Here is a 24,581-nt window from a genome sequence, read left to right on the forward strand (position 1 = left end):
TAAAATCTCTATGATTGTTAGTGTTTGTTGAGGTTGGTAATAACGTACGGTAGTTTAGAATGGTACTGATTCATGCGGTTTACTTGTGTTTTGATTTGTACAATTGTTTCGTTTGATTCCTGTTTTTACCTTTACATAAAGTTACCCTCACAGTTTATAAAACTTTTATGTTGATGTTGAATGAGATAGCATGAAGACGTTCAAATAAATAGACACAGAAGAAATGGTGAAATTATTTCGACGATATTTAAATAAATTGTGATAGAAATGAATTCGAAGAAACACACACTGTACAGTTGGTAAATCAAGGTGATAAAACGAGCAAAAAACAATAGAGATTTTATGGTGGTGGGTGTTGTGGTTTTTGGTGAGTTTCGAGAAACATCTTCGAGGTATCAGTTTATTCGATCGAACCTGTTGTTATCCGGTCGCCATATTTGTTCAGCAAATCCATCACGGCACCGTTAGACCAACCGAAACCGGTTTGTACTTCGTATTCTCCTCCACCTCCATGACCTCCCAACTCCTCTGCATTGTACTGGAAACAAAAGCGATTGAAAGTTTAAAACAATTACATCACTCAGTATTTAAAAATTGATCAAATACGGAGAAAGTATACTCGATATTAAAATTTAAATTAAATTTAATCACCTTTTCAAACATGGCCTTTGTTTCATTGAATGCGATGTAGTTGCTTCGCACCCATCGCTGTGCCCACTTGAAGGCTAGCTCCTTCGTTTCCTGGCTGTCCATGCCATCCAGACCGATGATCATCATGTGCTGCATAGGAGGCCACACGTTGGGATAGTCCCACTGTTCATTCGTATGAGATAAGGTGTTCGGAACACCACCCGGGTAATTGTCCAGTTTGAGCTTCTCGATGTACGCTAGAACCTTTTTCGGCAAGCTCGTGTCTGACTTGTCGTAACATCCCGTCCACAGTGGAGAAAGATTCGTAGGTGTAAAGTAATGTCGGTGCTTTTTGTTTATCAAATCGTAATCCAACCAGATGCCCTCCTCTTCGTTCCATAATACTGCATCAATAGCTTTTTTGATATCATCCGCTTTCGCTTCGTACAAGTTAGCCTTTCGGAGATCATTCTTTAGTGTGTAGAATTCCGAAATGATCAAAGAATTCCAGTAGAGAATCGCATTCAGTTCAACTGCGATAATCGATCGGCATTTCAGATCGGTAAGATTTCCTCCATTTGTGCCTTCCTTAATAAACCATCGACTGCTAAAGTCCATTCCGCTCTCAGCGGCTGCTTTCAGTTCACAGTAGAAATCCTGTTTGTCATCTTCCTTTTCGAATACCTGTGCGCTAATCACATCCTCTCGGTAAGATTCCGGTCGGGGTCCACTAGACTTGTATCCATAAGCTGCTAGGTGATAGCCGTTAACTTCAACAATGTAGTTATTCATAAAGAATTCGAATTCACGTTCCAAGGTTTCGACAGAATCTTCGGCAAATTTTATGTCTTTGGTTGCATCAACGTACGATTTGACCATACCACACAAAAGAGGCGGCTGCGAACGCATACTGTAGTAGATACGGCCTCCGTTGGGAATAAAGCCATACCTTTGGATGATAGACAGGAAATTTTCCAACATACCTCGGGTCGTCTGTGAATTGGAGAGAGTATTTTTAATAATGTCCTAAATTTCATGATATCAATAAAGGCTAGTTACCTTGGTCATTTCTGATAGCAGAAGTCCTTTCACAATCCAATACGAGTCCCAGTAGTAGAATTCTCGGAATCGTCCTCCAGGAACAATCACTGGATGATCAACAGAAATGATTGAGTACTGTTCTGGGTTAATCTATTCAAAACAAATAATTAGTGAAAATTGCTCGTATATATTGGAAATAACAAAAACGAAATTTACCCCAACATCGGCGATCATTTTTCGACCCAGCTGGTGCCATATACTGTTCAAATTTTTGGCAAAATCGCGCAGTTCCGTATCCTTGATACGCTGCAGAAAAGCCGGGTTTTCCAGCCAATCGTCCGGAATCCATTCTTCAAATTCTGCTCCCGGTTTATCGAACATCAGTTCCACCCACGTCTGGAGGTCCTGCTTACTGGGTTCGTTTTTCTTCTCATCCATGAAGTCGTTGAACGAGGCCAACGTTTCGTTGGGAGATTTCCGCATCTTCATGTCGACGAAGGTCTTCGAGTCCTGATAGATGCCCATCATCTGCACCGTATCGAGCAGCTTGCCATGGCAGTAGATTTCGCTGCAATGAAGGCATGTGCAATGTGCAGTTCAGTGTTTTATACAAATTGGTAATGTTTTGCATAGTAAGACTTCTGAAATAGCAGCAATTTATTGTTTAAATATTAAATTATGTAACGTGTAATATATCTCGAATTTGAAGCTAGCGAGGATCGCATTTTGAAGCTGGAAAAACGGTTCGTTTAGAGGTTGACAGCAATGACACCTGCATATGGCTGAACAATCAGTTTTAAGGCATGTTCGCGACAAAATCTGGACTGATTAATTTAGTAAATTTGCAGTTAATTCAAGTCAAGATGCATTTTTATTCAATTTAATTGCATTATTAGTAATCTTAATTACAATAAACTTATTACAGTTACTTAATTAGGCTGCATGAAAAAACTGCGAACTTTTGAGTTTACTCCAGCTATTATGGTCTGTGAAGATTTCTCTGTAATCGATTTAGCTGTTTTTGTCCAAGTTTTTTGACATTTTTCTATAACTGTAGCTTGTTGTTTATATTGGAAGAGTTCTCTCTCCACGAGAGCCCAATACCGCTTGATTAGGTCGAAACTCCGGGCAGTGGATTCGCCTCTTTCAGTACAACATGGACTTCAATCGCTTTATATCATTCCAAAACATCTGTCTAGGCACAAGATACCAAATCCGGCCAGAATATCGAGCGTCTGGCTGCGTAGGAACTACCCTACTTGAGAAAACAAATGAAAAAACAGCCTGATTTACCAAAAGGACCGAGTATGTTTCGCTGTACGCTCATATGCAGCAAAAGAGACAAAAATAAAATCTCAAATCAGCGTTTGACGGCAAAGCAGAGAGTGAAAATTGACTTGCGATGTGACGTGTACATATGATTGCTGGCAGAGGGGTTGTCATAAATCTAGGACTATAAATCGAAAGCTGTGATGCCCGAGTACAGCGAAAAATGTTCGGTTCTTCTAGTCAATTAAGCTGTTTCTTTCCGTGTTTTTTCACATGCAGGGTTAAACTGTAAAAACAATTTCCTCGGATAGAAGTTAGCTACGAGTTCGAATCCTGTCTCTGCCGTAACCATTTCGCGGGTTTAATGGTATAGTTTTATTTGCATGTCATTTTTGTAATCTGTTCTCCTCGTTAGATACTGATCAAATTTAAAACTAGCTCAAGGTGGCTCTACATCTTAACTAAGCTAAACCAAATCATTTCCTAGACATTCGTTTAGCCGAGGTGCATAAAAGCGATGACGCTATTCGAACCAATTCGAGGAGTAAAGTAAATGAACGTATGTAAAAATGAACATGCACGATGTCTGCCAGCAGCGAATAATGCATTAGTAGATTTAGGTTCTCCACGATTATTGCTTATTCATTTTCACCCTTCTCTTTTTTGTGCGGAGAATAGTTCGTTTTTCTAGACGGGTGTGAGTAACATAAGGAAGTGCGCTCTGAAGATGGATGAATGAATTAGTAACACGAAGAGTATGTGTAACATTGAGCACAATAGTTTTCGAACGTGGTTAAAATAATCGATTAGGCCATCTCCGAGAAAAAAAAAAACAAGATACACGGTCAAAAGCGCGTTTTTGCCAAAATACTATAATCTCTCTAGTGAGAAAGATTATTTATGATCGGTCATCTCCAGGACAACAGCATGGGCATTTTAAACAATGGCACTCAAATAGAGTTGTACTTCACGTTTACCCAAGCGGTTCAAGTTGAACTATTATGGAGCACTACCAGTTCAATTTGAACTGCATTGTACTGACGAGTCGAAGACAAAACCTTAAAGTGAAATTATCCAACAGGGACAGCACATCTCACTCTAACTAATGGTTTCCGTAAATAAGATGACTACTGGAGAGTGGGGACGAGTATAGCGTGATGGGTAAGTCGATGCCTTTCACGCAGCTCGCCTGGGTTCGATTCCCAACCCCGCACATAGGGTCAGAAAGTTTTTCTGGCTCGAAGAGGCGAATGACATTAATGTTAAAACCTCTATAATTGAAACAAAAAAAAATGACTACTGGAGCTTAGATGAATAGGTGCACGGAAAGACCGCAATCAGCATTTTGGCGAAAAAATTAGTTGATTTTTTGATTTTAGTTAGTTATTTTTTGAGACAACTAAAAAAATCTTACTTTTGCTAATTTAGATTTTTTAATTCTAATTCCCTTAATAATAATAAAATATTTGTTGAAATGGCTATTTTTTTTAGTTGAATTAGAGAAATAAAACGCTCTGTCATTGAAAAAACGTTAACACCGTAATGACTACTAGCCACTAGATGGCACACTACTGTCGAAAAAAAAATCAATCGCGGTTGTCTTTTCTATATTGGCAGGTATAAATACGATGTTGTATTAGAGAAAAAGACATAAACAAAACATCAACTTCTAAATCGCTGTTTTCTTCATTCGACTTCGCGAAATCGACTCTCTCACTGAAAGCTTTGAGCACTCGGAAAACATAAACCGAATACAAGTAGTACACCGGACGGCGTAGCCCAGAAGGTTGAAAGATACAAAAAACATCATTTGACATATACAATTAGAGTGCAACATTCGAGATTCACTATCGCACAATCGCTTCAAATGCGCACAAATTCTGAATAAATACGCTTTCCACTAAGAGTTTACGTCATTTTTACATATCGGTTTAGAAATTTATATACGAATATATCGTAACACATGCGAAAAACATCTAAACAATTTGCAAGCAGTTTCAACAAGCCTGTCCTTTTTAGCCTTTCAATGGATTGTTTTGCTTTGACACTTCTCATGAGTTTTTGACTAATAAACTTGTTAACAAAAACCAATTTCATTTTTGTTTTCTTTGTGCTGTCCTTCAGTAATTATGGTGATAGATAATTAGAAACAAAATTTCTGGTTTAATAACAAAATTAGTTGTGAATGAGAATTTCGTGTTGGATTGAAATATTGCTGGTTTTTGTCCAGGATATTCGCCAACTAAACACATTCGCTAAAAATAAGAGTTTTTTTCCAGCAAAGTAAATTCTTAGTTTTAACTAATTTCATAGCTATTTTGGAAATTTTGTTGTTAAAATCAACTAATTCAAAAACAGTAATACGAATTAGGCGCAGAGCTAATTTCGGTCGTTCCGTGGGGAGTACCGTCGCCGTATTTGATTATTTCAATGAAATTAAATCATTTTTTCATTTCTTATCATTTTTAGGGAAAAATAGACTTCTTTTTATGAATATATTTAGCCATTATTGGAACAATTTTGAAACAAAACCTAAATGATATTCTAAAAAGACATTTGTGACTGATTTTCATGATTGTACCAAATCAGTTCGTGGCTACACATTATACGCTATAATTATAGTAATCTACTAAACGAAATTCCAAGTTAGCGGTCTACCATAGCCTACCACTGTTGCCGATTTCTGAGTCATCATGTTCAACAGTGCAAGTGTTCCTACGCTCGCTATAGTGGTTTTGTTCTATGTCTTTTATCCAACACTAATAATTGTATACAGTTCAATGAGTCCTGGGCGATCGATTCGACTAGACAGAACGGTTTATTGATGATTACCGTCAATCACATTTACCTCGTGTTGAAAACTAATATACTTTATACAGGTGATTTATCTACTTCGACGAGTTATAGGATCGTGATTGGTGAAAAAAAAACAATACATATAGGCAATCGAGTAACATCCATCCCGCATTAATGTAATTCAATTCAATTCAATCCGCAGTGTCTTGATAGAATATCATGCTTTACACCCTCAAAAAATTAAAATTGCACATGACGTAAACTGCCCATACTCGCATATCAGTCCCATATCGATTTTCGCCTATTTTGAGTTAGCTTGAGGAATGAAATCTTTCCTCAATATACTCTCAGAAATTGCAATAAAAATTGAGGGTTTGTTCAGTAAAATGTGAAAAAATATCAACTCATGTCTGTCCCATTTGCAAAGTACCCGCATATCAGTCCCATACAGTGCAAAATTCAATAACTTCATTTGTTGCAATATTGGAATAGCAAAGATGCATTACCGATATTTCATGTAATAATACCTTGATTTAGCATTAGGTAGCACAATAAATCAAAAAATTCGGAAGTAAAATTTTGATCGTCTTTTTCTCGACATGCCGATTTTCCATATGGGACTTATATGCAAGTATGGGCAGTAAATGACTTGATATTGTAGTGATGACTTGATGTCACATCAAAAACCCTTTGAATTTGAATTCATGCTAAACTCAGGTCAACAAATTGTGAAATCATTGACACGATAAATTTGTACGTCGTTTGGCTTGTCAGTTTAGATCGATTGTCAAGCTACTTTTATGTGTAGCTATCGAGAAGTCAATTTACATGTTTTTTTTTTGTTGTTGTATGAAGTCACGTGATATAACATATAATAACGTTCGCGGATAAAAATATTTTATAAATTTACATCTTTTTCTATGCACTTATTTGGAGCAGGAAATTGAATATAAAGTTACTTCACAGTTCTTTATTTTTCGATATACTTCGAAGCAACAATGAGCGTCAATATAAGTATACATTATACACAGTATACAGTGTCATTGACAATTTAATGTATTCCAATTTAGTTTCACTTCGATGATGGTTTTCAATCAAATTTTCACTTCAACACGTTATCCTCACGTATCAAACTTACATTTTCTTCCTGTATAGATTGTATTGAATTGGATTCAAAACGATAACTGGCGAAATTAATCTACGATACATCAAAAGTTTAGGATGATTCGATTCTGGTACGATTGCCCATGAAAACCATGCTGTCCTGTCAACACGCTAGAAATAAAAATTATTATCATGTTACTGGGCCGTATGAATAAAACGTAGAATGCTTGAATTTCTGTAGTAAATGCTACGTGTGGATCACGTTCCTGTCAAAACATGCTACAAACTGTAGTATTTACCACAAGTTTTCGGTAGGTAGCTCTAGAGGTTGCTACTCGAGTGTTTGCTGATGAGGTGAAGTACAGAAATTAAAAAAGTGGCATTTTTACAGATGTAAGTACGTTTCTTGCTTTGTGCCTGCTTATACCAGCTTTTCCGGCTCTGTGTCGATACTTTATTCATGCCCAACCGCGTTATACTCTGTGGACTTTGTTTTTGAGAAGATACTACAAAAAACATTTTTATTTTACTTCATTTTATTCATACGGCCCACTGTGTATAACTTTTTTGCACATGAGTAACGCATTGTTTCTGTTAAAAGCAAACTACGGGTTGATATCAAATGCGAGAAAATAAGGAGTAAGATAAGGAAGCCTGATTTTGCAGTAATAAAATGATTTGATCTTCGCAATATAATACTGACAAGTCATTATGACTGGCTACAATCGAATGCGAGTATTATTGGACAAGACAATGGTATCTGGGCCTTTTCTGTTCTCGTCTATGAAATCACTGGTTAGAGTGAGATCTGCTACAAGAGATCAGTGAGTTTTTCTGTCGCTCCAAAAAATTATTGAAATATTTTTCGTACTACTTTTTTGTGAGAAATTTTGAAATAAAGTGAACAGGACCTGCTAGCCAGAGATGGCATTTCACTAGAGTTATACACGCTAGAGTCAGATTTTTGCCACACCGAGGATGAAAAAAACGAAGCACCGCACAAAGAGGATAGCGCACTTCTTCTCAGTGTCGAATAGACAGCATTTGAGTGTGTGCTTGTGGTTAAAGCAGCTGGCGCGAGTGAAACACATTCTCTTCGCATGAATCGCTCACACGCGCTCTCGTCTAAATACACCCAAGTGACTACTGGCGCGTGATGGTGAGCGAACACTTCTGTGAACTTCAATTAATAGAGAGTAGATCTGGCCTTGCTATGAAAAATTTGCAAGGAAAACCAAAAATTTTACGATAAATTGTTTTATTTTGCTGATTTTGCGTGTCCACGCTTCTTCTACGCAAACCATACAGCAGAGTGCTCACCGGCGTGTACACCTCTGTGAAAGTATCTGCATCCACCTCAGAGAATTTATTAGCTAATGCTCTAGCACTTTGGTGCGATTCAGTGGAAGAGGTAAAAGGAAATAAACAAACGCACTCATGATGCGTGCACACTTACACAACAGTGGTGTATAAATGTGAAAGAGAGGAGCTCTCGTTGAAGTTGTCAGTGCGAGGGGAGAAATTTTGCTTGCTCTTCGTCACACAGAGGAGATAGACATCTCTGCTGCTAGCTAAAATGTTTATCTCCTCCCACTAATTGCATTAAACAGAAGTAGCAGATCTCTACGCAACTTCTCTATCAATTTCAAAATATCAATAGTTTGGATAACAGATGCTGAAGTGAGACTTTCTTTTAAATTTACAGTACCTCATACCAACTGAAAACCCCGATAATCCGGAACAAACGCTTAAGTGAAATGATTCAAAACCGAAATCTGAAAAGAAAATAATAGACAATAAACGAGGAAAAATTTTAAACTTCAATTCGACGAACGTCTCTACGGACAGAGAGCGAATCCAGCTCAATAATCCGACAGCGATTCATATAACTTGAAATGTTGAATTGGCTTCTCCATGGTAAATTGAGAATTGAGTGCGAATCTAATGAATTCGACGTGAACAGTCTCGGCACAATCGATATCATTTTGATAATGAGATGCCCAAACGATAGCGCATAAAAGAGCGGGCATCGGACTAGTGCACAGTAAAGAGTTTTTGGGCAAAGTATGTTAATGAATTTCTTATATTTATCCGGAATATAGAGCCTAGGTAAGAGTTTGAAATCACGCAAACGATTTGATTTTTGATACCAAATTTGTGATCGAGAATAACTCTTAAGAACATTTTGCGAAAGATTATAGTCATACCTAATAATTAAGCATCTGCGGGCTTCAGTACCATCCTGTTGGTGTGAAACAAATGTATCCTGTTGGGCTTCCAAAAAGCAATACGAACACCATTCATTATTTAAATCCATTCGATCCTGTCTGAACACTATGTAACTGCTGTCGATCTCTGCAGAGATAGTGTGTTCTTCGTTTAGCCAGTTTTCAGTCAAAATAAGCAGCATCAAAACCAACGTGATGTTAATCAACTAGAGAGCTACGATAAGTTGTTTTAATATTTGGGAGTTGTTCAATAAATTTCTATACTTCATAGGATAATTTCAAAAGGTTTGAACCTGTCGGATACATTGCACGATCTGTGCTAGTGAATTGTATGGAACTTGTACAAATGAAAATTACACTTGATTCAACAGTAAAAGACAAGTGAACAGCATTCTTAGTAGGATTCGATGCACGACATGATCTCGCGATAATATGATTACTAGCTCCTGTTTAACGACGATTCTGGTCACGATCTGTATTGTTCAAGTGCCATCCTTCTCTCTCGTACAGAAATGATGACGCATTAACTGACCTCTGCCAACGATGGGGGTTTCCGCTTAGCTAAAGCGTGTTGGGGTAAGAATGAAATCAACCGGCATTCTCTCGATGGTGTTGGTAAAAAGGGTGCGGAGGTACCACCACGATTTACCGGCTTGCTACCGGTGAGGATGCAGGGGGCTTGGCACTTTCACGACTGGCTCGTTCGAGAGTGAAATGAGTATATAACAGAAAAGAAAATCCGGCTTACCTTGGACAGCTTGGTGGTACGAGGTCCGCCTGGAGCCGGTTGTCAACGACGTGTGGATACTTTTGTATGACAACGGCACCGTGCAGCACGTGCACCAGAGCAGTTAGTGTGAGGAACGCTTGGTCCAATGCTCTATGCACTGGTTTAGCTGGGAACATTTTACTTTTTGTGGTACACTTTAAGATTTCAGACCTTATCACAGTTGTTTGCTCTTCTAGTTCTTCTCTTTTTTCAATTTTCTGACTAGCTTCACTAACTATCTAATAAGTATCCTTAAACTAGGTCTTCTTATCACTAGCACTTGGCCTCTCTGGTATGCTATACACGTACTGAAGTAAAAACTATACTGTTAACTAGAAACAATTATCGCACAAGGATGACTAGAATCGATGTACTGTCAGTTGTCGTTGAAAGAGTCGCGGACGTCACCCTCTCACTGGTTTCAGTTGTGGATTCCGTGAAAGGCGATCGATCGTTACGAACTGTCTCGGTTTCGACTAGTGAGCGGTGATTTTATATTTAGAAGTTTCGCTTAGCCCAGACCCTCTGCAGTTGCCTCATCTTGTTAGTGAACTACATGTGAGATTGCAATCGTGACATGGGGAACTCCAAGGAACGGGTTGGTCAAACTTGTTGTATGTTTTTATTTATTTATTTGTCACAGATCTGATTTGTTTACAAAATTGCTCCAACACAAAGACACGTACCGATGGTGCCAACGCAGATCTGGCATTGAGACGTGTGTACGAAAATTCGTGAATTGCGTATCTGTTATTAAATAAGAGCAATTTAAATTAAATTTTTAAACTAAAATTACTATTTGAACGCTTTGTTCTAGCCAATCGTTGTTATAGAAGAACATCTCAGTATAGTGAAGAATATGGTGAAATAACATGTTTTAGTTTATATATTGTTTAGGTATTCGCTACAAGCTGGAAAAATTCCACTCTTAATAATTCCATATGAGTAAAATTTCGTGAAATAAAATCTCGAACAACATACTTTGCAATACAATAACTTAGCAAGCAACCAGAAACCCCTACTGTAACGATAGTTGCGATATTTTCACAGTATTAATTTTAATAATGCAACAAGTTAGAAAAATGATTTCAAAGGTCTAGTATTGATGATATAGTGTTGCTCGATCAAGAAGTTAATATTCGAAGGTGGAATAAAATTAGTCAATCGAATGAAAAGGATGGAAATTTTTTAAATGCGGCGAAAGAAGCAAGATAATCATCTGAAAAAACTTCAGCCACTCTCGACCGTCGGTTACGGATGGTTTGATATGCAAAAAATTAAACCCTAACAATTTTCCTGGATAAGTCGAATAAGCGTACAGAATCAATGGCCAGTTACTGTTATGTGTAGAAAAAATCATTGTTTGGAATACATTTTGCTTCTGACTGTTAATTCACACGAACATCGTATTTTTTTCAAAATTGCTATATTCAATCGAATTACAAAGAAAAGACCTTTTTTACCTAGTGGCGTAATGATACTTTTCTCATATCAATCTTACCATCACATGTAATACTGTGATAGTTTTCGAAATAATTTCTTCAATTCTTGAAAGAATAACCGGAATCGGTTTGTCTGGCCGTCTACTGATAATGACTACCGATTGGAGCAGTTTTCAAGCCGGTTTAGACATTTCGCCCCTTTGAGTGATGGTATAAAATTTTCAACACACTTTACCCCATAATTCCGAAATCGAAAGTCGGATCCAGATGAAATTCAGGAATTCTTTATGGGACCACAGAACCTTTCATTTGAACCTAAGAAGTTTGTGGAAATCGGTTAAATCATCGCTAAAAAAAGTGAGTGAGATCTATTTAGGAAAATATTACCACTATTTCCGCGGGTGTCTCCGGAATCGGAATGGCCGTTTGGCCATCTACTGATAATAACTATCGAATGGAGTAGTTTCAAGGCCAGTTTATATATTTTTTACGTATTTTGTTTCGCTCCTTTAAGTAATGGTATACAATTTTTGATATACCATATAAATCCGGAACCGTCGGATCCGAATGAAATTCAGAAACTTTGTAAAAGCTATAAGACCATTCATTTGAGTTAGTTTGTAAAAATTGGTCACGCCATCTCAGCTCCTTCCGGGCCTCAGTTCAAAAGTCGGTTTTCTCAGTGATTGCATAACCTTTCTATATAAGAAAGGCAAAATTTCAAATAGATTGAAAATCAACATAACTAATTTTGTGTCGATAATGTATTGTTATTTTGCTTGCAAAATTGCCCTCCCGTGGTTGATGGGCTTGACGGTATTGCAAACATCATCATATACGATTAATTATTGTTACAATTTTATATAAATATGTGTTATAACTTTTAGTTTAATTATTGAGCTTATTGAGTGAGGCATGATTTGAACAAGATGTTGATTGCAATACGCTCCAACATCCGGGGATGGAGAGGCCGGTAGGGCTTAACTGAGCTCTTTTTTATGTTTCATTTTCATACTACCGGCCCTTATTACCAGTGTGAAGTGGAAATTAAGTGAAATGAACGTACCCCAGTCAGGTTTCACACGATAACGGAATAGTTGAATGGTGAATTAAGTTCATCTTTGACGTTTATTCTGTGAGGTTGCGTTGTGCTCGTGTGGGATCTGATGGATGAGGTGATATGTGAGTGAAATGTAAGTGAAGTGGAATGCAAGAACGGTAATAAAGGCCACCGTTTCAGCTCAGGACCAACGATCGACCAATGGAAGAGATAGAAATTGGGTGACGGCACCTCCATTCATCTCAAATCCATTAGTCATTTCATATATGAAAACCGTTAGTTAGAGCGAGATCTGTTGTGTTTGTTCGATAGATTGACTTCGAGAGTAAAATGAAATTAGAAGTATTTTGCGTCGCTATAACAGAAATATCGTACATATTCTGAACTACTTTTATGCGGTATTGCTTATCAGAGATGAAGCAAAGATTTTGTATTTGATTTCATCACAATTCATTTATTGAAAGTCGAGTAATCGGTAGAATAATATGGTGACTCTATTAATGAAATGACTATTGGCACAATGAATTTAGTTAAAATCTATTAGAATAGAAATAGTAAATCAATGTTACAATGTTTGCGTGTGAAATACATATTTGTATATATGTATATGTATGTACACATGTGTGTGTATGTATGTATGTGTGTGTATGTCAGTATGCCTTGGTGCCTGTATATATTTATACATGTATATATGTATGCGTTGTATCCCTGGGCTTTGGATGATGAGCTACAGGTCGCGTACCCCTGGCTGGTGGATGGGGGAGGGAGTCAATTTACACTTCGCGTATTGACAAAGTAGGACCATACCGAGATCGATCGTTCGCTTATAAATGCAAAAGATGAAAATTATTATGTTGTCTGGATCGATCACGGAGTGGACAGGACTAATAATGCTTGAAATTGACAATAGGTCATTAGGTGGTTTCGAGCATTCTTATGCCTGGAATTGGTCACCAATTTGATTTATTTTGATCCAATTGTGATGAATATTAATATATCATATTCGTCCTGAGCTTGGTGAATTTAATTCTAAAAGGAGGACTATTGTTATCAGGAATAGGAGTAAATTGATATCTTATGAACCGTTTAGGAACTTTCAAACCTTTCCGATCCGGCTCAGTATCGGTAATGTTTACAAATTGCAATGACGGCGAAACTGATTAATCAGGTGTGAATACACTCTCAAATCGGGGAAGGTTTGAATGTACTTAGATTTCTCCAACTTGGACACAGATGTCACCTTTTAACTAAGAGTGTGAGATGTGTGTTTCTGGAAGAGAACGGTTCACGTGGACCATTTCATCCAATCACACCTAGTATTTCATCACGAAATTCATGTAGTTCTTGTTTCCTGGATGCGTGCTCAACACTAGAAGGCCCAAAACTTAGTTTAGACCTAAACTACTGTAAAGCAGCCAAAATGATTGAAAGAGAGACAGTCAATAATAAAAACTGTGACAGAATAAATAAAAGCTAGTGCAGTGTGCCTAAGTGCATATATCGTTAAATAAAGAATTAAAAAAGTTCACAGAATTTCAAGCAATCCTTCCATTGTTTACATATTGTGGCTTTCCTGGGCAATATAGTGTTAAATGCGCATCCTTACGTTATATAATTTAACAAGCTTACTAACACCTGATTTTATTTTATTTTATTTTATGTTCTCAACAAACCGAGCCTGCTAAATCAAAGGATTATCATCGAAGATTTGAGACCAAGTAACAGACCCTAGACTGTTCTCAAGACGAAGCAAAATAGGTATTTAATAAAATTACCTAGCTTTTGGTAAGTAAAATGCCTTAAGATTTTTAATATCACTTTTATTATTATTAATATTATTGTTATTATTATTATTATTATTATTGTATTTATTATTATTATCAATCTTATTATTATTCCTTTATTCTTGATAATCTACTAGCTTGTGATATTAACAGGTGTCTCCATTATAGTAAAAAGCAATGCAATGGGGCAAAAGGAAACGTATCGTAACATCGACAAAGATAGAAACAATTAGAATAGATTAGATTGGATAGTGTAAGTAGACCAAACATATCTACATTGATTAGAGAACTTCAAAGTAATAATCGTAAGTACCGCTTCAGACATAAAAGACTATATAGGAAAGCAGGGCCAAGACCGAAGCGGATACAGTGCGAAATTTTGCAAAGCTTCATCGACGAGGACATTTAAGACACAGAAGCAGCTGGTAGGATGACAAAACACCAATACGATACAGACGCACGACTCAATGATTAATCGCGGGATGGCAATCAAGGTGTTAAAAGGAAAACACTAATATTAGTGTTTCCGACTCCATATGAAGGTGATGAAAAATTGATTTACAATTGTATTGACATACGTTGTGGAACGATTTAAGGATGTTTGTTCACCAATAAAGTAAAATATCGGATCACTTTGCAAAACCCACTGCTAAGTGAAAAAATGCTTGAAACCTCCTTTTTAATCCACCTAGTAGTTTCTCTTGCCATTTAAATAGTCTCATTCAAACATTCACAAGATTTTATTCTTGGCCATTAGTATTGCGAACAACGCGTTTTGTCGCTTACGTCACTTATACCATTATATAGCCGGAACCGGAAGGGCCAGCCAGTTGATCTTCAAACTTGATCCACAATTCAATAGTAGCTTTCAAACGAGCCAAGATGTGTTGAAATCGGCTTAGCCATCTCTGAGAAAATTGAGCGGTAAAAAAACAACGCGTTTCGTCGCTTACGTCACTTATACCATTATATAGCCGGAATGATCTTCGAACTTGAACACAATTAAATAAAACTTTCAAACGAGCCAATGTTTGTTAAAATCGGCTTAGCCATCTTTGAAAATATTGAGCGGTAAAATATAACGGATTTTGTTTCGTACGTCACTTATACCATCATATCTCCGGAACCGTAATGTTAAGGAACATTAGAAATTCAAAGAAGTAAACTTATAGGAAAGTGGTTGTGTTTTTAATACTTTCAACTCAACTAGTTTTGTTTAGATTAGTAATTATATTGTACCTACTAGTTCGCCATTTTTCTGCCCAGAAGAGAATAAAATTCAACTAATTGTAACTGGAACTGTTGATGAAATGTAAAATGACCAGCATCGCCCTAAATCGTTTTGAATGATCGAAAAAAGAAGTTGCGTAAGTTAGCTGACATCGTAATGATATCAAAAGAACGTGTTGGCAATATATTGTATGAGCATTTGACTATGAGAAAGCTCTGTTCAAAGTGGGTTTGCTCACTGTTGACCAAAAACGAGAATGTGTTGATGATTCTGAGCAATGGCAAAACTACATGAATTGAACTTAGAATTGCTCCCACATCCACCGTATTCGCCAACTTTGGCTCCCAGCGACTACTGACTGTTCGTAGACCTAGAAAAAATGCTCGCCGGTAAGAAATTTCACACGAAGGTTATCGCTGAAACTGAGGCCTATTTTGAGGCAGAAGATAAGGGGCTGTCCATAAAAGACGTCACGCCACAAGGGGGAGGGGGTGTTTCATAAAACGTAACCTTTTGTGACAGGGGGAAGGGGGGGATGTTTTTGGAATGTGACGTCCAATATTTTCAATGAGCGCATTTTTGAAATACCTAATTATATTACTGCTTTGCTCTATTTCCTGAAAAAATCTCCACAATAAACGTTTACATTCTATAGAAAAACGTGTATTTGTTGATGTAAAAGCTTCTTCTTGTAAATTCGGAAATGAATGATGCAGGAAATCATTTCTGTTGTGATCAGCAAAAGTGCACGGAGGAGTGAGAAAATTAGCGAAATTAATAAATTTTGCCTAATATGAGTAAAAAAAAAGATGCCTTCAAACGGTTTAACTTAAGTTATGCACTGACAATTTTTTCAGTAATTTGATTTTCTAGCATTGATAATAGTATATCTGATAGTGATCTCGTTTTGATGAGGTTTTGGTCTTTATTTTCTCAGCCCTGTATGCTACACTAAGGAAATATTATTCTTTACCTAAAACAATAATATGTCTGTGTACCCCTAGTAGGAATAAAACAGATGATTTAAATGTTTCATCAATTCCAACCAAATACTTTTGTTAATTAATATAATTGATATTAATAAAATAATTCCGATGATTTTGTAGTTTTAGGGATATTTTTAAATCTAATGACAGAATGTAATAAATCGATTTTTCCCTCATATTTGTATGGTTTGTCATAAATATTGAGAATGTATTGAGATGAATTTTATTTATTTTGAATTCGTGACATGTGACATAGGGGGGGTGGAGGGTTTTTGCTTCTGTGACAATTTGTGACAAAGGGGGGATGGGGAGTCAAAAATCGTCGAAAAAAGGTGTGACGTCTTTTATGGACAGCCCCTAAATAGTTCTACAAAAGTGGTATTGAAATGTTGGAGCGGCCCTGGATTGATTGCGTTGCTCTTGATGGAGGCTACGTTGATGAATACAGTTAATTTTAAACCAAAATAATCGGGTTCTTTTTGTTAGGGCTGAAAAATTTCAGCCCATGTGTAAGACATGAAATTTAAAGAACTCATATTTTGTTGAAAGATTTGTAGAAAGAATATTTATCCTGTTTTAAATTTATCGAATGAGTCTCTTCATCCGGGCGAAATGGTTTGCAATACTGAAGGTTTGATTTACAGTCTAGACGAATTTTGGCAAAACCGGTTTCGCAAATTTTGGACAAACAAAGGCCACATGTTCTGAAAGTTGTTTGTTACTGAAATGGGTGACAATCAAACGGTGCATCAGGTGTTATCTCGAAATTTGTGTTGTGTTAAACATGGCTGGACCGATTATCACACATTTGAAATCAAATCGAAGATCTGGAAGTCCCATAGAAAAATTTTGACTCTCATCTTCCGGTTCCGAAATTCAATCCGACCCAACTTCCGGTTCCGAAATTGCATGCATGGGAAAACTATACACTCAATTTTTCCACAAATTCAAATTAATTAATCTTAGAGAAAAAAAAATATTTGGATCCGAATTCCGATTCAGTGTTTACAGGGAATGTTCTATCATAAAGGATCATGAAAATAGTAGCGAGTTCTTTAAAATTGGTTATTGAAATTCTCTAATTTGAAAAACCCGTTGGTATTTGATTAGTTAAATTAAACTCGCTTCAGATATACCGGTAACCGATGTCCGATTCCAGAAGTACCAGGAATAGTAATAACAATCTCTAAAATAGAACACACTGATTTATCTATTATCAGTGATTATTATTCTAAATGAGAAAGGCAAATATGATGTTAATACTCCGTGTACATTGAAGTCTTTTTTTATGCAAGTTTACGTACCGCATGAAAAAAACCGCATAGCTCTGAAACTTTGCATAAACAAACCGCATAACTCTAAAACTTTGCATAAAAAAAACCGCAGAAAGGAAACCGCATAACTCTGAAACTTCGCATAAAAAAACCGCATAACTCTGAAAATTCGCATAAAAAGGTCGCATAAAAAAACGCATAAAAAAGACCGCATAAAAAAGACCTTAGTGTATTGACAATAAAATTTTGTCGGGTAAAAGTTGCTTAAGGATAAGATGACGACACAGTTCATGAGATTATGCCTATTATTCGTGATATCGTTTCATGAAAGTTGGTTCCAAAATCGTAAGACACTTTACTCTTTTATAGAATCTTATTCACATCCATGCAGTTTGCGTGTGCCCATTGAGTTAGCAAAGTCCTATATTGCAGACAATATCCAAACTCGTTTGAATGAAAAGTGTTGAAAAACTTTAAACATTAGTGCATATGAGTGATACGACATATAATTATGCATAGTAATCAATTCGCTATCAAAACAACTCCGTAAAATGATGACATACTTTAAAAGTTGTTTTCTTGGTCCCTCAAAAATGCAATTGATATGCCATCATGGACAGCAAAGTAAGGTAAGTACTGTTATCAGTTACTTCTTCAATTAAATAGTAACCGATATTGCAAAGTAAGTTAAATAAAGCATACATTTTTGCTTTACAAACAATGCATTTTTTCACAAATGCAGGTAGAAAAATCACTTTTACTTATTTAGTTCAAATGTCGAATGTCAAAATGTGAGTAACTTTGATTTAGAAATCTGAGTAACTCTTACTCTGTTTCTGAATTGACCACAAAATTTGCTCGCCGTGCTTTGAAAACGTTGCGCGTGAAAATTTTGGAAAACTTGATCGTAGGATCAATTACAGGTTTCCGACGATCATTCAAAGTGGGCATTAAGTATCGATTGGATTGCTTGCCAGTGCCGATTGGATTGCTTGCCAGTGCCCGATTTTCTCACACCGTAGTGTTGAGGGCAGAATTCTGTTCCGTCAAAGGTAAGTTAGAAGTTGTTCGACGAAAATTGTGAAAATGTTTGCATTCGAGCAAATTCGTGCGCTGAGTAAATATTAGTCAGAATTTGACTTTTCTGACAGCTCACTTGTAATTACGAATGCAAATAAGATTGGTTTGTTTTCATCAGAAAATGTCAGTATCAAATTCGATTCAGACGATTGATCAACTTCGGTTGACGACGAGATTAATTTAAAAATTTCGTTACTCATTCCGTAACCGTACCAAACCGGTGATAGTTGGCTGATGCCACGTGTGAATCGCTCTTACATATATGTTTTCACTGGGATCGTCGATCTTTTTTCACGGGGAATAGAAACCTTAATACAGTAATTCCGCCTTTGGCGAAAGGAGGTGAAATTGCACTCACTTCAGAGTAACATTGAACGACCGTGCAGAAATGTTTCATGGTACAAATTATAAACGGAAAGTAATCGTCACTTATGTATGAGATGTACTTGCAATTGCATATAAGTGCATGTAGTTAAACAACCTAGAAATGAATCGTCAATCGAAAAATTGCTTTTGAAGTATCGTAAAAGTTTTTATATTTTCTGGTAAGTGCAAATTTAGAATTTCCGATCTTCCCGAGTAGAGTCGAATGGTATGTAAGATGAGATGTCTCCTATTAAAAGTCGTTTTAATCAGCAATTCTATATCCTTTCCGTAGAGGAAAGCAAAAACGACAGTTTAGTAAAGAAAACAACAATTAATCAGTATTGAATTTTAACCAATCGAATTCCGAAAAATAACTAATATTGTAGTGTCCTTGCGATCGCGGGGTTTTCCGTGTTAAGCAATCAAAAGTTGAGTTATTTTTTTGCATTTTACAACGTTAGTTCATTTTCTCAGGTTACCTTACATAATGCGGTATGTTTTAGGTAACTCGGACGCAACGTGATTATCATTACTATCGGGGAATTTCTCAGAAACCGAAGCTTTAAGATTAGCCTAACACTCCTTATATACAAATAAATACCCTGTTTCCGGAAAGCTCGATACTAAAAATACCCCAAACACTGCAAAGTCCAATCGTTCATTATTGCACAGGGAACTCCCGTACACGGTTGTTGTTTGAATATAGTGTTTTGCGGTTGTTTAAATAAACCCGCCATTCACATCCCGAGATTACTGTCATTTGCGAAATTTATGCATTATTCTTACCGGTTTGAGGTTTTATGGTCGGTATCGCCCGTTGTGCTACTGTATTTAGATTTTTTTTTCCGGAAAGGGGGGAAAGAACGAGAGGAAAATGACAATTAATTATTATATTTAGAATAGTCTTAAATGAATTAACTGCAATGCTGCGATGACTGGTGATTTAGGTGCAGCAAGCAGGCGAATAGGAATGTAATGAATCCATTTACCGATCATGGGTGATTTATCAAATGATGGGAGGTTCACATGAGATGATAGTGACAATTTGCATGATTAAAGAGAGCTTTCGATTTTCAGTTGATTAATAGTGTCAATTGTCAAACAAATGATACTTAGATTGTATACCAATGAAATATTCAAATGACGATTTGCATTATGTTTTCAAATAGATATTTTATTCTTGTGATTGCTCATAGGATCCTAAAAGACAACGTAAATTTGGTTTCTTCTACGCATCAGAATCGAAAATCTAATATATGCTGTTTATCAATATCCCTAAATTTGTCCCGGGTTGGCAGTTTACTGCATGAGGCGCTGGTCATTCTAGCCAGTTGTCGTACACAGCAAAAAATTATGAAATTTACAGGTGACGCAAATTCACATATGACACAACTCACAAGAACGTAATCCGTGGAGCGACTGAATTTCTACATGAATGACATAAATATACGCCTTTCAAGCAAACGTGTGAACTTACATGTTTTAGCACATAAAAATATGTCAGAATGCATTAAATATAAGTTAGATTTACTGTAAAATCGAGTCATTTTCGACGCTCATATATGTCGGTCTCAGAAGACGTTAATTTACACGATTTTTCCTAGGTGTGTATGTTCGAACCACGGCCTGGAAGAATGCTTTGCGTCATTAATCATGCAATGATTTTGTCGATAAGAATCGGCTATGAAACAGAAGGGTGAAATTCCACAAGACGCCAAGATTTTTTCCCATGATCTTCACGTATTTGTGAACCGGACATAAGACTTGACAATTTCTTGGACATGAAACCGCAAAATTACCTAATGTTGAGTACTTTCCACCTAACTTTGGGGCTCCGTTAAATAACCCAATTTTAGATGAAGTAGTTGCCATAAGGCACGAGGAAAAATATACTGAAAAGCGAGGTAAATATACTTGCTTGTAACTAATTTACTCAACGGTTGAGTCGAATTGACTCAATTTTAGTTATTTAGGGTTTAACCAAAATCTGTGGTCGGTCAGTTCAGTCGCCTATTCGTTTTCTTCGGGACGTCCGAAAAGACATTGCGCTTCGGGGCAATATAAAAAAGTGTTTCGCAAATAGCGTCAAATTTACGTCTGCTTAACGGTTCAAATTGACCTGTCTACGTTCTTGCACTTTGAACTGCTCTGTACTGACGAGTCGAAAACGAAACGTAAATAATAGACTCATTTTAAGGTTGAATGTTCTTTTAAACCCGAACCCGACTCGTACCCAATAAAAAAATAAAAATCTTTACCCGCACCCGAACCCGAAACCAATTTTTTTACCACTAGTCCGACACATACCCGTTGAAAATGAAAAAATCGGCACCCGAACCCGACAAACATCTTTTTCTGTACCCGAACCCAACCAATACCCGTCGGGCTCTGGTTCGGGTCGGCTTTCGGGTACAAATATTTACGCTTCTACAACGGAACGATTGCAAGATAAGGAAGAATTCTTTCGAAAAATTGAAAATAAAAATTGAAACAAAAATTGTTGGTTGAATGAAGTGATAGTTTAGTAAAAACAATCTTCAGATTCAAAACATTGAAAGAGGGGCTAACCAACAATAGATTCACTTGGTTCCAGGCTCCATGTCGTAAAAGGCAACAAATGCATGAGTTTTTGTTTGCTTTCAGTTATCAGATTTTGTCAACGTTTTACATCTGGTTATTCTACTTTACTGTTTTGCCTCTTCATTCAACAAACAGGTTTTTCAAAAACATTTTCTCTTAATTGTACGACAAAATCTATTTCCATCTAGCTTCTGAGAAAAGTTGTATTTGGTATTTTTCTTATTCCATGTTATTGCTTGTCTTTCACGATTGTAAACTGAATGATAGACATAAAATACAGCGAAAATCGGTGAATATTAAAATGTTAATGACAGAGATTGCATAGATCGGTATATTAAATAAATAGCAGGAAAATCCTTGATTGTTTGATCACCTAAATCCCGATAACATATTGAAGAGGTTACGTTACACACTTCAGATTTAAAGTAATCATTAGTAATCATCAGTAATTGAGCATAAAAGCATTTTGCTTTATTATATGTAGTATGAAACAGTGAACACAAAAGTTAGAGTTGATGAAGGGATGTTCATTAATAACCTTCGGTTTAATTTAAAATATTACTCTATAAAACACATATAAACATAAGCTCAAAAATGAAGTAAAACTCGCTGAAAATATTTGTTTCTAGTTTGTGTTCCGCAAACGAAAAGAGTATTCATTTATTATTTACTGGCGTGCCCAGTAAATGACTACTAAAATTCGGCATTAAAATTTATTTATTTATTTGTCGTCAATCAAGAGTAGACCATAGGATTCATAACAATAATCATTTTGAATGAATAGAATTAAAATTAGCTTCCTAATGCGTGTTGTATACAGCCATCAATTGATTTATTGGTCCATTTTTAGCATAGTTTGTTCGCTGATGGTTTGTAATAAAGACATTTTGATTTTTTAAAGGCCGCGATAGTATGTAAAAATTGAGTTTAGACAGGAGTGCACTGGAATCTGCGGTTCGAGACAATGTCATTTACAAATGAAACCATTGGAAATTCTCTGCGTTCTTCTAATGTTTGAATACTGATAAGCATACAGCGGGCAAATAATAAAAACTGTTTTTGTACTAATTCTATTCATTCATTCATTCATTATTTTATTACCGTGACTTTAAAATTAAATTCATTCGTCACGTCTGATTCTATTCGATCTTCCTATGTTATTAAGTACGGTGACCAAAATAAGCTACAGTATTATAGTGCTGATCGAACATAGGCAATGTATAATGTTTTAATTCTATATGGATCGTGAAAACAGTAACAAAATCATTTCATGAATCCAAGTATGTTAATGGCTCTGTTTTTTGATTGTACTATAATGGTCAACAGAAGCCATTTTAGAATCAAGCATTATTCCTAAGTCTCTAATATTATCGCATTTTTAGAATTGTTTGACTTCCTAGAGTGATAATTATGTCGATTCGTTTCTTACTGAATGTTATTTTACTACACTTATTCACATTTAGTTGAGGAAGACTTTTGTTACACCAAGTATAAAAAGAAAGAATTTCTTCTTGGTAAACCTTGGTTGCCTCACTTTTCTCTATTTCTAAAAAGAGTTTTATCTCGTCTGCGTATATTAGTATATATTATATTATTTTTATTAGAACAACAGAAATGTCGTTAACAAATAAGATGAATAAAAGAGGGCCTAAATGATATCCCTGGAGGACCCCGAAACTGACGTGAATGGGGCTCGATTTTTTACCCTTGAATTTTACAATTTGTTGACGATTTGCTAGATAAGATTCCAACCATTTGATGGTCTTTACCGAAATATCAGAATACAATTTTATTGAATTCTGGAAACGAGCGTTAAGAAAACTGAGCAATCAGTAAAAAAATGTTTTGCCGATCTAAACCGGCAGTTCATTATGCCGAGCTCGAGAATCAATTTTAAGTGTGTATAGAATACTTAATTCAGGTGCTTTATATGTTAAATAGAGCTGAGCAAATCCAGGAATGAGTAGACGAAAAAGTGACAAAATCAGAATCGACCTTCTCCGATTTGGATGAAACTTTTCATATGGTTTCAGTATGGCGAACCATAAGTTTTGAACCGATTGAGAGGTCAATCCGACTCACGACTGATTTTTAAAAAGGGCGTATGTATTTTTGCATTCCACAAAAATTGCCTTTTTCAAATCGTTGTAACTCGGAAACCGTTAACTGTACAAAAAAGGCGTTCAGTTGTAGGGAATCGATAGGGAACTCTAAAAAAATATACACTGAAAAAAAAATTGATTTTTTTTCTCAATAATTACAAAATAATCCGAAAAAGTTAAATAAAAAAAAGCATGGTTTTAATTTTTTTGGTAATTTTTATTTTAAAGCTGTTATTAACTGTTATTATTAACAGCTTAATGGCTATCCCATCCGTGCCTTTTGAAAAATGAAGAAGTTACAGCTAAAACAGTTTACGGGTCTCGTTGTAATTCGGAAACCGTTCAGAAATTGAATTGTAATTGTAGGGAATCAATAGGGCACTCTAAAAAAATATACACTGAAAAAAAAAATTTGATTTTTTTCTCAATAATTACAAAATGAACCAAAAAATAATTAAATTTAAAAAAAAATCAGGGTTTCAATTTTTTTTGATAATTTTTATTTTAAAGCTCTTATTAAAACCTACAGATTGATGGCTATCCCATCCGTGCCTTTTGTAAAATGAAGGTAACCTCGAGCTAAAACAATTTACAGATATATTCGAAATTTCAATTTATCATTGAATTGTGGTTTCTGAAATCCGATGTGACGATTGTGGTTTCTGAAATCGGAACGAAAGAATGGTATTTCTGTGTGTCTGGAATCATTTTGGTATCCTTATAAACACTACTCCACTCGGTCACACCCCGTTCATTTTCTTCTGTAGATATAGCAAGCAAATAAACAATACATGGAAATATAAAAAAATGGTGCTATAATTAAATATCCAAGTATCTCA

At 36.0% G+C, this 24,581-nt stretch overlaps 1 protein-coding gene across 11 annotated transcripts in view; it reads right to left on the reverse strand.

Annotated features, from left to right (window-relative positions):
* Window positions 1–24,581, reverse strand: part of LOC131435350 (trehalase) — a 130,289-nt gene that overhangs the window by 12,651 nt on the left and 93,057 nt on the right. For 7 of the 11 annotated variants that reach the window (XM_058603147.1, XM_058603146.1, XM_058603145.1 and 4 more), the window contains exons 2-6: window positions 9,817–10,145; window positions 1,888–2,239; window positions 1,690–1,821; window positions 652–1,623; window positions 415–538 (exon numbers count right to left, since the gene is read on the reverse strand). In XM_058603147.1, the coding sequence (XP_058459130.1) occupies window positions 415–538; window positions 652–1,623; window positions 1,690–1,821; window positions 1,888–2,239; window positions 9,817–9,974 (1,738 nt within the window). In that variant the 5' untranslated portion in view covers window positions 9,975–10,145. Of the gene's footprint in view, window positions 1–414; window positions 539–651; window positions 1,624–1,689; window positions 1,822–1,887; window positions 2,240–9,816; window positions 10,302–19,846; window positions 19,886–24,581 lie in introns of those variants that run through there. The other 4 variants (XM_058603153.1, XM_058603152.1, XM_058603144.1 and 1 more) reach the window with 4 other exon arrangements.

This window comes from Malaya genurostris, chromosome 3, assembly GCF_030247185.1.
Source record: "Malaya genurostris strain Urasoe2022 chromosome 3, Malgen_1.1, whole genome shotgun sequence".
NCBI lineage: Eukaryota > Metazoa > Arthropoda > Insecta > Diptera > Culicidae > Malaya > Malaya genurostris.